The 14,726-nt window shown below is 41.1% G+C and overlaps 1 protein-coding gene across 3 annotated transcripts; it reads right to left on the bottom strand.

The window, feature by feature from the left end:
• Nucleotides 1–663: 663 nt before the first annotated feature.
• On the bottom strand, nucleotides 664–14,308 carry ECHDC2 (enoyl-CoA hydratase domain containing 2). Of its 3 annotated transcripts, none has more exons than XM_039485599.1 (10): nucleotides 14,297–14,308; nucleotides 11,045–11,112; nucleotides 9,121–9,208; nucleotides 8,479–8,565; nucleotides 6,707–6,799; nucleotides 4,658–4,714; nucleotides 4,064–4,251; nucleotides 2,724–2,774; nucleotides 2,354–2,401; nucleotides 664–1,356 (listed from the first exon to the last, which is right to left on the bottom strand). In XM_039485599.1, exons 2-10 carry the CDS (start codon nucleotides 11,093–11,095, stop codon nucleotides 1,279–1,281), a joined length of 741 nt encoding a protein of 246 aa, XP_039341533.1. In that variant the 5' UTR covers nucleotides 11,096–11,112; nucleotides 14,297–14,308; the 3' UTR covers nucleotides 664–1,278. The 3 variants fall into 3 exon arrangements, with proteins under 3 accessions (XP_039341533.1, XP_039341532.1, XP_039341531.1); XM_039485598.1 differs by lacking the exon at nucleotides 14,297–14,308 and adding an exon at nucleotides 13,936–14,234; XM_039485597.1 differs by lacking the exon at nucleotides 14,297–14,308 and adding an exon at nucleotides 13,733–14,230.
• Nucleotides 14,309–14,726: the final 418 nt, after the last annotated feature.

The following is a 14,726-nucleotide window of genomic DNA, read 5'->3' as shown; positions in this document are numbered from 1 at the left end:
ATTCACATCAAAGTACAGTAAAAATCCATCACACTTACAGGGTGATGCTGAATGTTTTACATGTTTATCTTTATCCAAGGTAGTTAAGTGAATTTTATCAGATTTACTTGTCTCACTGTTTATATTTCAGGTGAGTCAACTTTCATTTTCAGATTGTTAAATCTAAGTATTGCAGCATTAGTAGTATAGGGCACTCTTTAACTGGTTTAATTTAAATTATTGAAGTCTTTCAATTGTTAAGAGTCTTTAAACAAACTTATTTGGGGGCACAGTTTTTAAAATTCCAGAGATCTGCTCCTAGAAGCTATTGTAGCAGTTTCAAACACCTAGCTCAGAACCAGGGAACTATTAGTTTGTGAACTTTTTTTTTTAAGCCTTATAGCTAGCTGCCTATTAACTATGTATTCCAGCTGTTGTCTCGGACTCCTAGAACTTAGTGATGTGTACGCTATATTTCTAGTTGGCAATTTCAAACTGAGTAAAGTAGTTTCAGGTACTACTCCTGCCCTGGCCAAGTTGATATTTTTTAAAATAGAAAAATGTTAGTGAAAATATATATATATTTTGTAAAAAGGGAAGTATTTACATAGAAACTTCTGGTTGTAATATTACAGCAAGTTACTGGTCCTTGCCAGCACCAAGTACGTCTCAGCAAATCACACAAAGAATTAAGGCACAGTTTATTTGTGGTTTACATACAATACAAAGAGGAAACAAAGTAACTTTGCATTCAAAAAACTGGTAATTTAGGCTGCATCCCATGACCAACAGCAATCTACGCTTTCCCTTTCAGCCTGAACACCCACATGTACTAGGTATAAGAGGCTAGTTTGGGCATTAAACTTATTTACCCATTTGGCCTATCTGTTGTAGTTACAAGCAGGTATAGTGCAGACTTAAAATGAACTGAGACAAATTCTTTCAGCTGGACCACGGTACTGGTCTTTCATTCACTGTGAACCTGGTCTGGATTTGGACCAATAGCAAAAGGCTTTGTCTCTCCTGACAGTTTAGTGTACAATCTCAGTCTCCCATATGATTTTAATCATTCATAGCCTTACTGTCTAAAAAGCCTTGTTTTTCTGTTAATGAAGCTGTTCAATACCTTAATTATCCTTGTAAAACTGTCTTCTATGGAGTGTCCAGGAATGTAGCAGTGTCCAGGGCAAAGAATTAAGCTTGTAGAATATTTAATAATTTCCAATACGTTTAAGGTTGTGCACCTCCATTTTACTTCCTAAAGAATCATGCCCTGGAATAAGGAAAATCCTTGGAAGGCTATTCCCCAATAAACTGGGGTGGACGTTTCTCTCTGAAGGCAGCCATTCCTTCCTGGCGGTCTCTTGTAGGAATATTCTGCATTAAAATAATAAAAGCAGTTTTTTATTTTAAAGTTAGGCAGCCAATACTGAATTGAAATCACTGTCAATATACTTAGAAGTAAAAGCTTTTATGGATATTAAATCAACATCTCGGAAGAAAGAAGGTCAACTGTCACATCTTACAAGGAGGAAAAGGTTAAATAACTTTCAATGCAGGGTATAGCACCAGTACTTGATGCAGTCCAATGGATAATGCCATTGAATTTAATGGCACTGTCCTCCATTATGTGTAGTAAGGTCCATGAGCCCAAAATAACACCTTTTGAGGATAAGAAAATATTCCACTGGAAGAGAAGTCTTACATGCTCCTGAAATATTGTTTTCAACCTAACCAGAAAACCTTCTGATACATACAGTACAACAGGAATCTAGTGTCCAACTCAACCAGCTCCCAAATCATCACAATGTACAGGCCCATGCTAGAAATTGTATACATGGGTACATATGGCTAAATCTAGTAAAACCTGCAATTCTCATTCAGTAAGATGATCAAGTTAGGGCCTTGATGGACCAAGTTCAGTCTGAGGCAGGTGCAGGAGTCCAACTAGCATTCAGAGGAACCCTGTTAATGGGAAGGTAGAACTTAAATCCATGTTTAAGGGCTTGGCCTATACAAGAAAATTATTGTGGAATAAGTCAGGGTGTGAATTTGAAACAGAACAGTTATGCTGCAAAGACGGCATGGACACTATTATTCCAGAGTAAATGTATATATACACCTTTTTGTGATTTAAGATTGAATCAGTTCAACTAATTCAGAAGTGGATTAGAGTGTGTCCATAGATGAGGTTATTGCAGGATAGTTATTCTACAATAGCTACAGTACAGACAAGCGCTAAGGGACTTCAGTAAGTTTTCAAATGTTTGTATGAGTTTTAGCCCTTAAACGCATTATCTCATGGAAGTTGAGGCTATTACAGTATTTAGGAAAGGTACAGTGTGATTTTAAAAAAAAGATTAAGATAACATACCTGTGCATAACACATTCCCTCAATAGCCATCCCCGATGCAATATCCACCTGAAGGGAAAAAGTGATCTCTGAAGTACACAGCATTCAAACTGCAGTACCCTTGAGTATTTTCCATGATTAAATGTCAGAGTTAGTATTAAATTACTAACTCTAACCCTAGCATTACTGTTCTAGTATTTACAGCTAACGTGGAGTCAGACTCCTGCTCTACCAAACTGTTAATTTTGTTCATGCCTCAGGAGTCAGTCACTTACAAAGAGACTGATCCCTTATTGAAAACAGGCATTAGAATCCATTTACAGAACTTTCTTCATGACTGTTCTAAACATTTTTACGAGTGGCTCTTAAATTTTTGAAAAAAAAAAGTTACCTCTATCCCTCTGTTTATTGCCAGTTTACCCATTTTCACAGCGATGGGAGCCTTTAAAACAAGAAAGATAACTGAAGTCACTTCAGTGTACACTAAAGTGCAGTAGTTCATAGCTTCCAAGGACAGACGGGACCATTGTGATCTAGTCTGACTTCTGTCTAACAGTCCATAGAACTTTCCTAAAATTATTTTTTCTTCCAAATAGAGCAGGGCAAAATGTTTTGCAAACAGTTTTCAGCAAAAGAAATAAAGATTTGGCAACAGCAAGACTTTTTAAATTCATGTTTAGGTCTTTTTTTGACAAGGAACTGCCCCCCCCCTAAAAAATGAAAATTTATTTCAATATTTTCAAAACAATGTTTCAACTTCTACCTTTTTTTTAAAAAGGTCATTTTAAAATGGAGGAATTTCAATTGTTTGTTTTGACAATCTGGAAATTTTGAAAAATAATTTTCAGTTTAACCCAAAACAATTTTGGGGGGGGGGGGGTTTGGAACTGTCAAACTGAAAAGTCAGTTATTCACCCAGCTTTTTCCAAAGGCAGTCTCTTGTCTTCAGGAGTTTGCAGTAAAGCTAATACTATATATAGCCAAAAAAAGCTAAGACTGTCTACAGTTCATAATAGAATGTACTTTTAAGTATTCAAGCCAAAGTTTTCAGACTTGAGTGCCTAAATATGCATTCTTGCCTAACTATATGGCCTGACTGTCAGAGGTACTGACAGCTTGCACTGAAACAGCGGCAGTGCTAAGTACCACTGCACGACAAATTAGCAAGACAAAAAGCAGATTGAAAGTTATCACTTTTACGCTGGATGTGTACAGTGCCACCACTTTAGAGAGCAGTCCCAGTACAGTGTTATTTCAAACAGTGTATCAGGGTCATATGTGTTTGATGCACAGAATAATAATGTTCTATGTTCTAATGCTAAAGAACCATTAGTTGTGTCTCCTACTACCATTCCTAATAGAAGTAAAATACAACAGCTAATGGAGTGGGAGAAGATGGAGGCTATTTTGATGGAGTCATTCAGATCCCATTCTGGAAAAGGAAACAAAAGAAAATTCTGTTTCTCACACTAATTTCAAAGGTCTAATTTTCAAAGCTTGCCTCCTTTTTGTTGGTGTAAGCAATGACAACTAGAGGTCTGATTGTGCCCACAAATCAACTAGTAGATGTCTACATTGCATCATTTGCACTTGCACTGAATTGAATCTGGGTTGAAGATGCTTTAAGAAAAATAAGTCCCCCAAGATTTTAATATTTCATAGAAAGAGGTAAGAAGCTAGCCATGTCCCAGAAAGTAGCCAAAACATATGAGCCAAATAAACAATACTGACCTGAGGAAGAATTTCTTTAGCTAAGGTTAATGCTCTCTGGTAAGCAGCATCCCCTTCATCATTCTGTAGCACTGTGTGGTTTACTAATCCTATTGAGAGTGCTTGTTGCCCATCAATCTGTCTGCCAGTGAAAATGAGTTCCTTAGCAAGACCTATTCCAATACAGCGGGGCAGGCGTTGGGTTCCACCTTAAGACAATATACCACATTAGGGTTTTCTGAGAAACAAATAGCAAAAAACACTCAAATGTGTTACCTGTTTATACATGTGAAAAACCTGGTGTTTTAGTAGTGCTATGCACTATAGCCAGTCAGCTGAGGAGCTCAACATTTCACACATTAAGTCACAGCACCTCGGTGGAGTGAACAAGTATTCACACGTTGTATAAAGGGGAAAATAAAAGGGTGAAATGGTCTTCCTAAGATCACAGGAAGTCAGTAGCAGAGCTCAGAAATTCTCCAATTCTGACTCCCTGCTCCTTGCAATGGCTACTAGATAACACTTCCTTTGTATATAAAAGGATTTTCAAGTACCCTACAGTAAAATTCACATGGAGCTGTGTAAATATTAGAAGATTTAATGAAGATAGTTTACCTGCACCCGGAAGAAGTCCTCTGGTGGTCTCAATCAGGCCCATTTTAGCTGATGAAGCTATTTTTAAATAAATTTTTTTTAATAGGTTACTTTCTCACAACAGAAGATAGCTGTTAACATTACACTAAGATCATTTTCACTTGGAGAATGCCAGTGGATGAATCCCACTAGAGCAGGGGTAGGCAACTTCTGGCACGCATGCCAAAGGCGGCGCGCGAGCTGATTTTCATTGGCACTTACACAGCACAGGTCCTGGCCACCGGTTCGGGGGGCTCTGCATTTTATTTTAATTTTAAATGAAGCTTCTTAAACATTTTAAAAACCTTATTTACTTTACATACAACAATAGTTTAGTTATATATTATAGACTTACAAAAAAAAGACCTTCTAAAAACATTAAAATATATTACTGGCACACGAAACCTTAAATCAGAGTGAATAAATTAAGACAGCACACACTTCTGAAAGGTTGCTGACCCCTGCACTAGAGTCAATGGTGTCAAGTGGCTACATACCTTTCACACTAAACATGCATCAGTTTGTATTGAAAGGTATCAAAAATGCAACTAAAATGAGTGTGACTGCAGTGATTAGTCACATTCTGCGATTTGTGTGGACTTGCTTATGACTGGGGCACACTATTTGCTGAGCAAACTAGAGCTACGGATCTTGGCCTAAACAGCGCACGCACACGTTTGTTCCACAAAAAAGAGAAATTTTGATGCCAGCTTTTGCTGAATAAAAGTGTCTCTGCCTATCTAACACCTTAGCACCAGCTGGAAAGTGATCTCTGTGCAAAGTTTATCGTTAGCATTCATTCAGTCTAGGCATCCTGCAGCTAGACTCTCCATTCTCAACTGAAGACCAGCCTCAAATGCTAGTTCTTATTGAATTTTTTAAGACATAAGCTGTTTAAGACAAACAGCTTTGAGGTGTCTGTTGTACAAAATTTATCTTTTAAAGGAGCATTAAGTTACCAAACTGCCATTTTGGGAGATTTCAGGAATAAGATGGGCCAGGTTACAACATTAATTTCAGGTAGCCAGAGAGGATGGGTGCTACAGTCAACCAACCCCAGCTACAAGTTAGGTGATGAGGAGCCTGGACATAAATATACTTTATAGCTGACTGCTTCCAGGAAATTTGGCATTTTTTTCCCCAGGAAAAAGGGGGCTAAGGGTTTGATATGAAGATTCAGAAGGGAGGTAGGAATTAAAGCATTTTGCTAACTTTTAAAAAAACCTCACCCATTAATTTATATGCTGTGTTTACTAGAAATATTAAACAATAAGAAGGAAATCTGGTAGCACTGTGAGAGTTATATGGGGACACTTATTCCAAAGGCAGGGTGCACTGAAGAAGCTGCAGTTCCTCACTGGACTGGGAGCCTCTAGAAGAGATTCTTACTCCCCTTGAAATGGATGCAAGTGGGGAGGTGGTTTTGGTTCTGTCTGAATTAGGCTTGGAATTAGCCTGAGATCAGACTTATGCACACCAGGTCACTGGATGATAAAGTAAAACTGTCATAATTCAACTTGTCACATGACCTGAGATAATGGAGGTGTTTTGAAAAGAAATAGCAGCTCTCTGATCTTGTGCAAGTTACAAGTACATAGGGATGGCCCAGTCCCTCTGCTGATGTACTTTCTAAAGGGTCTATTCTCATCAATGTGCAGGGACCTCACTGCTAAAAGTAGGTTACACCAAACCAGAATTGATCAGTCACCCAATAAACCTGCTGTTAGTGGGCATTAACCATATACCCCTACCACCAACAGGAGATTAACCCCTTCAAAAAGAATTTTAGTGTAACTCATATTGATACCTCATCTAAAATTGTTTTCCCTTTTAAACAAAAGACATTTAACTATTTGAGACAGCTGTATGTCACCAAAATTTTAGGCAAATGCCTATTCATTTCCTACATTACACAAGTTCCTGCCTTAGCTTATCAGAAAGGGAACCAAACAGCCGTTAGCTTACTTTCAAATGTTGTTTAACTAAAACCAGTGATTACTTTAAATATCCCATATTTGGCAGTGCACATACCTGCTATTCGAAGATCACACGCTAATGCCAATTCCAATCCCCCACCTAATGCATAGCCTTCTATTGCAGCTATTGTGGGCATAGGCAGTGCAGCTATTAAAGACAAAACAGATTTAAAAGTTTAATTACAGGAGCGGTTTTTCAGTGAGTGTTTCAAGTAATTACATCTCAAATGTTCAAAGTTTGGTATGATGCTACAATGATTTCAGTAAGTCAAAAGGAACAAGGAAACTGTCTTCAAATGGTAAAAAGTTGTGCTTTTTTCCTTCCTCCTCATCAAAAATAATTCCATATTATAAAGCACTGAAATGTAAAACAAAGGTCGTTTTCCTCAAACTAAAGCTCTGCCTCCTTGAAATGGAGATAACTGGATGTTCACATTTAATGTGTTACAATGAAACAGTCAATTGACAGATTCTACACTCTGAGGCACTCTCCATGTTCCATTTTATATGGCTACAAATGGTCAGTCCCTACTGCTGTCCAATTCGGCTGACCATTACACGCTGCATTTAGTATGTTTATGAACATTCCGTAAGCCTCCCAACACTTGTGAGCTAGGCGAGTATCTCTCCCATTTTAAAGTTGGGAAAACCAAGGCACCTAGTGGTCAAGTATGCCTTGCAAAGAAAAAACAAACAAATCACACTGAGTGAATAGAAAAGTTGGGAACAGAATCCAGAAGTGTTATCTTGAAGTTCCTGGTTCTAACTACTCAACAACACTCCCTCAAACATCCCTTGGTGCTTTGTAACATGAAAGTCCCATATGGGTGCAGGTATTTTGGATAATACATGTATCTTCTTCTTACTGTTACTTTGATTGATATTCTAGTCAGATTCATTTGTTTTAAACATCTAGTTAAAATATCTCCCTCCAGGGACAACAGAACAATTCATTAATACAAGAAGAGAACTGAGGGCTGGTCTACACTGGGGGGAGGGGGGAAAATCGATCTAAGATACGCAACATCAGCTACGTGAATAGCGTAGCTGAAGTCGAAGTATCTTAGATCGATTTACCTCTCGTCCTCACGGCGCAGGATCGACATCCGTGGCTCCCCCTGTCGACTCCGCTACCGCCGTTCGCACTGGTGGAGTTCCGGAGTCAACGGGAGCGCTTTCAAGGATCGATATATCGCGTCTAGATGAGATGCGATATATCGATCCCCAATAAATCGATCGCTACCTGCCGATACGGCAGGTAGTCTAGACGTACCCTGACTGTGCACATCCACACTTCTTGTCTAAAAAGAGGTAAAATCTTCAGAGGCTAGTCCAACTAGAAATTGACTCAATGATCCAAGCTCCTTTACTATTCTACATAGGTTCTTGTATCACACCTATCTCTATAGTATCTGAGCACCTTCCAGTATAATGCATTAAGTGACATGACTAACATCTGTCATGTATGGTTCATTCTTTCATATCCTCTCCCACTGGGGGAGAACTCTGTGTGCTATGAAGTGGTTGGTTTTTTTTTGTTTGTTTTGTTTTGTTTTAAAAAAGAGTGTATTTGCTGCTCTCATTTCTCTTAGAGAAGGTAGCTCCAAGAAGCGCACCTTGCACTTGGAGCAGAAGATAATCCTTAGTTCCTTAGATGGAAGTTCATTCCACAGTCTCGGACCAGGCCCCAAGAACCGTCTCTTGCATGGACGAGTTTTACCCTTTTAGGGGAGGTATCCTTATAAAGTGTCCCTGATACAGGACCACTGACTTCCCCCCACGGTGTGGACATATATAGAAATATGTGTTTTATAACTGATCATTTACCAATTTCATCCATTAAACTTCTCAGCCTGTGAACAAAGTGTCCAACCTCTGTATCATTCATTTGTGCACGCTCCTTTAAGTCAGCACCTAAAGTGTGGAGGAAAACAAAGAATTCAATGACAGAAGAAAGGTACCAGGCAGTTGAGCAGCAGTGCTTGATGTGACTATGCAGGAGAGTCAAGTTCAAAAGCAATCTTGGAATGCCAACTCTCTAGACTTCTGGAGTTTAGATGCAGCATCCCTGGAATTAAAACATTCATGCTTTAAGAATGGTTGTGGAGTGCTCTGCTCTGTTGTTGTCTTTTTTAGACAGTCCTATGCCTAAGGAGGTTAAATCTCAAAATTGCAGGGTAGGGGCCCTCCTATGAGCAGCTGATGGGTCTAACTGGAAAGAAATGGTAATATAAAGAGAGAAGAGCTAGTCTTCAAGTGTAGCTTGCTCTGCCTGCTGAGATCTCAATTTCTAAGACAGTTACATATGCCTAGCCAGGACAAGGCAATGGTTTGTTCCTTGTTACCCCACAAAGTCAAACCGATTTCCTTACGTTTGTTTTTACCTCTGCTGCTTAGCAGTCTAATCTGCATAACATAATTTGAAGGTATCTGTTTTTAATATCAAGTCACAGAACATTTGTTACATACCTGCACAAAACACGCCTTTTACTTCACTTTTAAACACTACCACGCGGATCCTTTCATCACAACGGAGACTTTCTAGAACTCTGAATAGCTAAGAGTTTAATCAAGAAGAGGAGTTAAGAAAAACAGTGTGTCAAGCATCTAAATTGCTATGCATGTTTAAATGACTGAAGACCCCTATATTCTGATAAAAGTTTAATTTCCTTGTTCTCTGTGGGCATAGGGATCTCTTAGAAAGCCAGCCTCAAGGATGGTCCTTGCTCCACACATGGTTTCTACAAGCCTCTCCTGAAACGCTTAGGATTCCCCTCTTCTCAATCCCATCCACAGAGGTTTTTCTGCATCCCTGACTGTCCTTCTTCTTCAGAGTTGCGCAAGGCTTCCTCTGAAACAGGTCAGTCCCCAATTTGACCAGAGGGGTTGCTTATGACCAACACAAAGTCTCCTCTCCCCAGGGACTAAGCTGCCTTTTGACTACTCCCAGCCCCTGCTGGCCTAGCAACAAAGGACATAACTCTAGTCTCAGACTTTGATCTCACACATGGTACCTCACCTCAGTAGGCCTAGACCATCAAGCTGAAACCAGCAGGGCTGCCCGGGGGGAGGGGGGGGGGGCAAGTGGGGCAATTTGCCCCGGGCCCTGCAGAGGCCCCCCACGAGAGTTTTTGGGGGCCTCTGGAGCAGGGTCCTTCACTCGCTCCAGGGGCCCCGGAAAACTCTTGTGGGGCCCGGGCCCCCGGAGCTGCTTCTGCTCTGGGTCTTCGGCATCAATTCGGCGGCGGGGGGTCCTTCTGCTCCCGGGTGGAAGGACCCCCCGCCGCCAAATTACCGCTGAAGCGGGACCCGCCGCCAAATTGCCGGGTCTTCAGCGGTAATTCGGTGGCGGGGGCCTCCCGCCGCAGGTCTTCGGGGCACTTCGGCGACAGTAGGACTCCCCCACCACCAAATTACTGCTGAAGCGGGGGCCCCCCGCCGCTGAAGACCCCAAGCCTCCTGAATCCTCTGGGCAGCCCTGGAACCCAGCCCAAGTTGTTAGGCCCAAACAATGGACCTACATGAAGAGCTGCTTTGGGGTGAAGTTCTGATACCTTCCAGACACCTTCCATTTGTTGATTTTGAAACCCAGTCCTACTGCAGGACAGATATTAAGGAAACCAAACACACAACTGGTTGTTAGTGAATGAACCTGTGTAAATTCACTGTTAGACTACCAGTAAATTGTATATTTGATTAAAATAAAATAATGTACTAGATACAAAAAGGATTAGATTGCCAATAGTAAATACCAGGGAGATTTCTGAAAGTAAGCAAGATGGGACCATTCTGAAGGCACACATTTTTTGCCGTAACAATCATGGCAGCATCTCTTTAAGTGGAATCATTTAGTGTTGTTATAAAAGCCAGTCAAATCTTGCTCCCTACCCAGAAATATTTTGGTAGTTCAAAGTTCTCCTGTTAGGAGATTAACAACAATAAATTCTTGCTTCTTATTTTGGTGCATCTCTGATCTTTGAGTTCATTTTCCCTAGCAGGCAACACAACATGCTCTAAGTTTTTCCTCTTTGATAGACAGTGGAAACCTGAGATCATGAATGTCCAGGAGCTCCTAGTGCCCCAAGATATGGGGAAAAGGAGACACTGCAGCTCTGGAAGGCTCATCCAACAAAAATGTAGCAGTGTCCCCATCTGTAAAATGGGAATAACTATGCTTAACCTATTTTCCAGCCTTTTTAGAGTGGTGAGAATTAGTTCGTATGTGTAAAGTCTTACATATTATTAAAAAAAAGCCAGAATACAAAGTGATTGGGTGCTTAAGTTTTCTCTTCTGCAATTACTATGGCCATTTTACTTCTACAGGATACATTTAGATACTGATCACAATAGTAAACAATATTTAGTCTAGAGATAGAAAAGCAGATATACTTACTTCATTAACAAGTACTCTTCCCAGTGAATTTCTGGCATGGGCTCTGTTCATCAGGATTTCAGCAATTCCTTTAGTAAAAAGGAGCCAATTTCAGTTACATTTTGCTTAAAGATACAATTTATATTTGACATGGCCAGTCTTCTTGGAACAACAGCCCCAAGTACTGTAGCTCTTCTTTTTTGAGACTTTGTATAAAGATTTTTTAAAATATAAAGTAGGCTGCTTAAGTGAGTGAGTTTTAAATGGAACACGCCAGACCACATTGTGAAATTCAGCACTACAGAATCATTGCGAGGTTACATAATACTGAAAAAATGTAGATAAATAATCCTTTAACTTAAAAGTGGACCTCTTGTCCAACTTGGCAGTTCCAAGTGTTCTTCACATTTTTTTAAACCTAAGAACAGAATGGATCCATGTAACAGTTCCATTTTGCATGCTGTTCTGCTTTCTCCATACTGTCTTCCTGCTTGGATTAGCTGTTCGGGTATTTTCCTTAATGCAGAAAACCTTCTTCCCATACCTACTGCTTACAGGAGAAGAACAGCGCAAACTGGACAATATCAGTAATGGCTCACTGTCCAGAGCCATCTGGAAAATGCAAATCCATTTCTCATAACTAAGCCTTTTGTGTAATCACTAGTTTAAGATTCAGGGGTCTTATTCAAGGTTCTCAAAGTCCAGCCAAAAAAAAAAAAAAAAGGCAACACATTGTCCGTAGAATATTATCATACAGCTTCTCCATGTCATGTTGTTCTTGAAAGAAAAACAGCCTCAGAAGTGATGTGCTGTAGCAAAGCCATTTCCAAAGTTCTCACTGGTGCAGAACAGAAAGGGGACATGGGTTCCATTTCCAATACCCCACACATTCTGTGAGACTGGGCATTAATAAACTTCCTCATTTATTTACAGGCATTTCTATTGTGCTCATCACCTTCTGAGTGTCTCACGAGTGAGAATGAATAGGTCTCCCATCATCACAGGATGTTGTGAAGTATCACCCCCATTTTACAGCTAGGGAAAGCAACACAGAGAGGTGAATTGACTTGCCCAAAGTCACACAGGAAACTTGTAGCAAAGCAAGAAATGGAAACCAGATCTCCTGTCCCTAGTCCTGTCCAGCTCCAAATTTGCTCTATGATCCTGTTGCTGCTGTACATGAAGAGCCACAACAAAATATACAATGTTGGTATTTTGTACACTGCTGGAAGATCTGTACATTTAAACCACTGCTTTTGTGACTGGCTGGTCGGTGTGATATCACCATTGACCAAATGGAAGAGAAAAGTCAACTAGCAATAAAGACGTGCAACAGCTGGCACAGGGCTACAAGGGAAGCTAGCACTATGACAACTGTACAAAACCAAAACACTGCAGAAGACACTAGAGAACCTGTTTTGCAAATCCCAGAACAAGTTAACCTCCTTGAAAGCTTGTTGTGTGGAAATCTTACCTTATCCTCAAATTGACCTGCAACTCTTCTCCAACCCTAAGGTTATCCCACCTTTTATTACTGTACATTACTGACGTCAGAAAAAAAATGAACAGAGTGAATGTAGAGAACAGATTATTTATATTCAAGTTCATTGCACGCTTCCTGCACAGCTCTTTTCCTGGTGCCCATCTGTGTTGGGTCTTTGTAGTTGTACCAAGGAGCCAACTGTGGACCAAATAAAGGACACCATGTAGGACAAAAAGATTATAGAGAACTTTATGAAATTTGCAACCTGAATAATCACCTTAACATGGTGTTTCAGCCCAAGCATAAATCAGTAAAGTTCCAGCTGCACTACAGAAAAACTAACCTATCATGGGTGCTTGTTACAAGTCGTTAGTACCACATATATGTAGAACATAAATTTTTCCAGTAGAGTACATGGATCTGAACAGTGTTTCAGCCAACTTCCTGAATTACACTGAAGTCTTGCCAAGTCTGAGATTAAAGCACTGTTCAAGGTGACAGTTGGAATATGTTCTGTCCCTTTGACACAGGGTCAGGAGCTACCCAGTTGTAACCAGAGCCTCTAAGCTTTTCAGAGGTAGATGGGAATTGTTTTTTGCACCATCTCTGCTATCTATTTACAGATAAATACATACAGTTTGACAACAGCTCTGGTACAATATTCCTGGTTCTGCTTTGTTACAGATCATACTGCAGATTTGGCCCATAGGTACTGTGTGGATAGGCCCAGAGTGCATTAGAAATGGGTTCAGGATGAAGGCCAGGGCCCCTCTCTAGCTGGCCTAATGCTCGTAATGATCTGGCTACTGTACAGTTTACTCCTGCCTATACAGACCTGGCAGGGTCAGTTCATGATCGGGCACATGATTATTAGCAGCTGTTAAACTGGACTGTGTGTTTTGTAGCTGTAGCCTGGGGCTTCCTCTGTTTCTGGATTGTTGCAACTTCCCTGGAGAACAGCCGCAGTTTCACAGTCTGCACATTTCAAGGGAGGATTTGCCAGTTGCGTTTTCGGGGTAGGGGGGGAGAAAGCAGAGTTACTTCGTGTAGCTCGGAAAACATTTTTGTGGGCCAAGACTTGAGTAGCGCAGCGCAGGGGGCAAGGTAGGGGGATGAGAGCTGATTCTCCCGCAGCTACCTCCATTGCAGGGGAGGAAGCTGCCTGGCCAGCACCGGACTTGCTACTTCTCCCTCCCATGGGACTGGAGGGGTGGCTCTAGACTCACCGCTGCTTTCCCCGCCGTGCACATTGACCAGGATCTCCTTCCCCCCAGACGAGGATCTCTTGCTGTGGCCGCCGGCCCCTCGGGGGTGCGGCGCGGCGAGCGCCCTGCACCCAGCTGCAGCTCTCCCCAGCCGGAGCATTGTGCTATTGTTCAAGGCTTTCAAAGCGACAGCGGCGGCGGCGCCTGCTTCCTCCTGCACCTACCTCCAGGTTTGGGGAGACGCTCTGCTGCGCCACCCTCTGGCGGAAATGCTTCCTGCAGCCTCCAGAGGGCAGGGGAAAGTAGGACCCACCACTCCAGCAAAATTGCAACCGGGCTTGGCTCTGATTTAATAGGAGCCGGAGGCAAGACCCACTGTCCTACTGGGAGAAAGGGGGCTCAGAAAAGGTTGCTGATTTATTTAAATTATGGTGGGAAGCTACGATCAGAAATGGCAGGAAATACTGAGGGACTGCAAGGAGAGGTGACAGGTTATATAGACCTGAAGCATTGCTCTGTGTGGCTCAAAAACTTTTCTCTCTCACCAACAGAGACTGATCTAATAAAATATATCATCTCACCCACCTTGTCTCTCAGGTTCTACGAGAGGCAGTTGCTATCTACACAATCTATGGCTTTGATCTTGCCACCCTTTAAGCATTGCAGGGGTTCATTAAGGACTAATTAACTAATTTGTCATTAAGGACTAAATAACTCATTTGGGATCAGAATTAATTAATTTAGAAAGAACATGGAAGTTAATCCAGAAGGAAAAACTCACTGTATCTATACATTTTTATAAAAAAAAATTAGTCTATTTGTGTGTGTGTGTGTAAGGAGTGATTAGCTGACATGAGAAAGAAAAAGATCTACAATTGATCTGAAAAAAAAAAATGCTAGTCATTTAGGCCCAGATCCTTAACAGTATTTAGGCACCTAACTCTCAAAGGATCTGAGTCTCAGGGGCGGCTCTAGCAATTCTGCCGCCCCAAGCACGGCGGCACTCCGCGGGGGG

Source organism: Mauremys reevesii, linkage group 8 (assembly GCF_016161935.1).
Source record: "Mauremys reevesii isolate NIE-2019 linkage group 8, ASM1616193v1, whole genome shotgun sequence".
Taxonomy (NCBI): Eukaryota; Metazoa; Chordata; order Testudines; family Geoemydidae; genus Mauremys; species Mauremys reevesii.
This window is presented reverse-complemented; position numbering and strand designations above follow the sequence as displayed.

Coding starts and splice junctions, on each gene's coding strand:
- ECHDC2 (XM_039485597.1), bottom strand. CDS start 13,871: ATGCTCCGGCTGGGGAGAGCTGCAGCTGGGTGCAGGGCGCTCGCCGCG. Junction 11,113..13,732: donor GCACGGCGGGGAAAGCAGCG/GTGAGTCTAGAG, acceptor TTTTTACTAAAG/GAATTGCTGAAATCCTGATG. Junction 2,402..2,723: donor CAATAAACAGAGGGATAGAG/GTAACTTTTTTT, acceptor TTTTCCCTTCAG/GTGGATATTGCATCGGGGAT.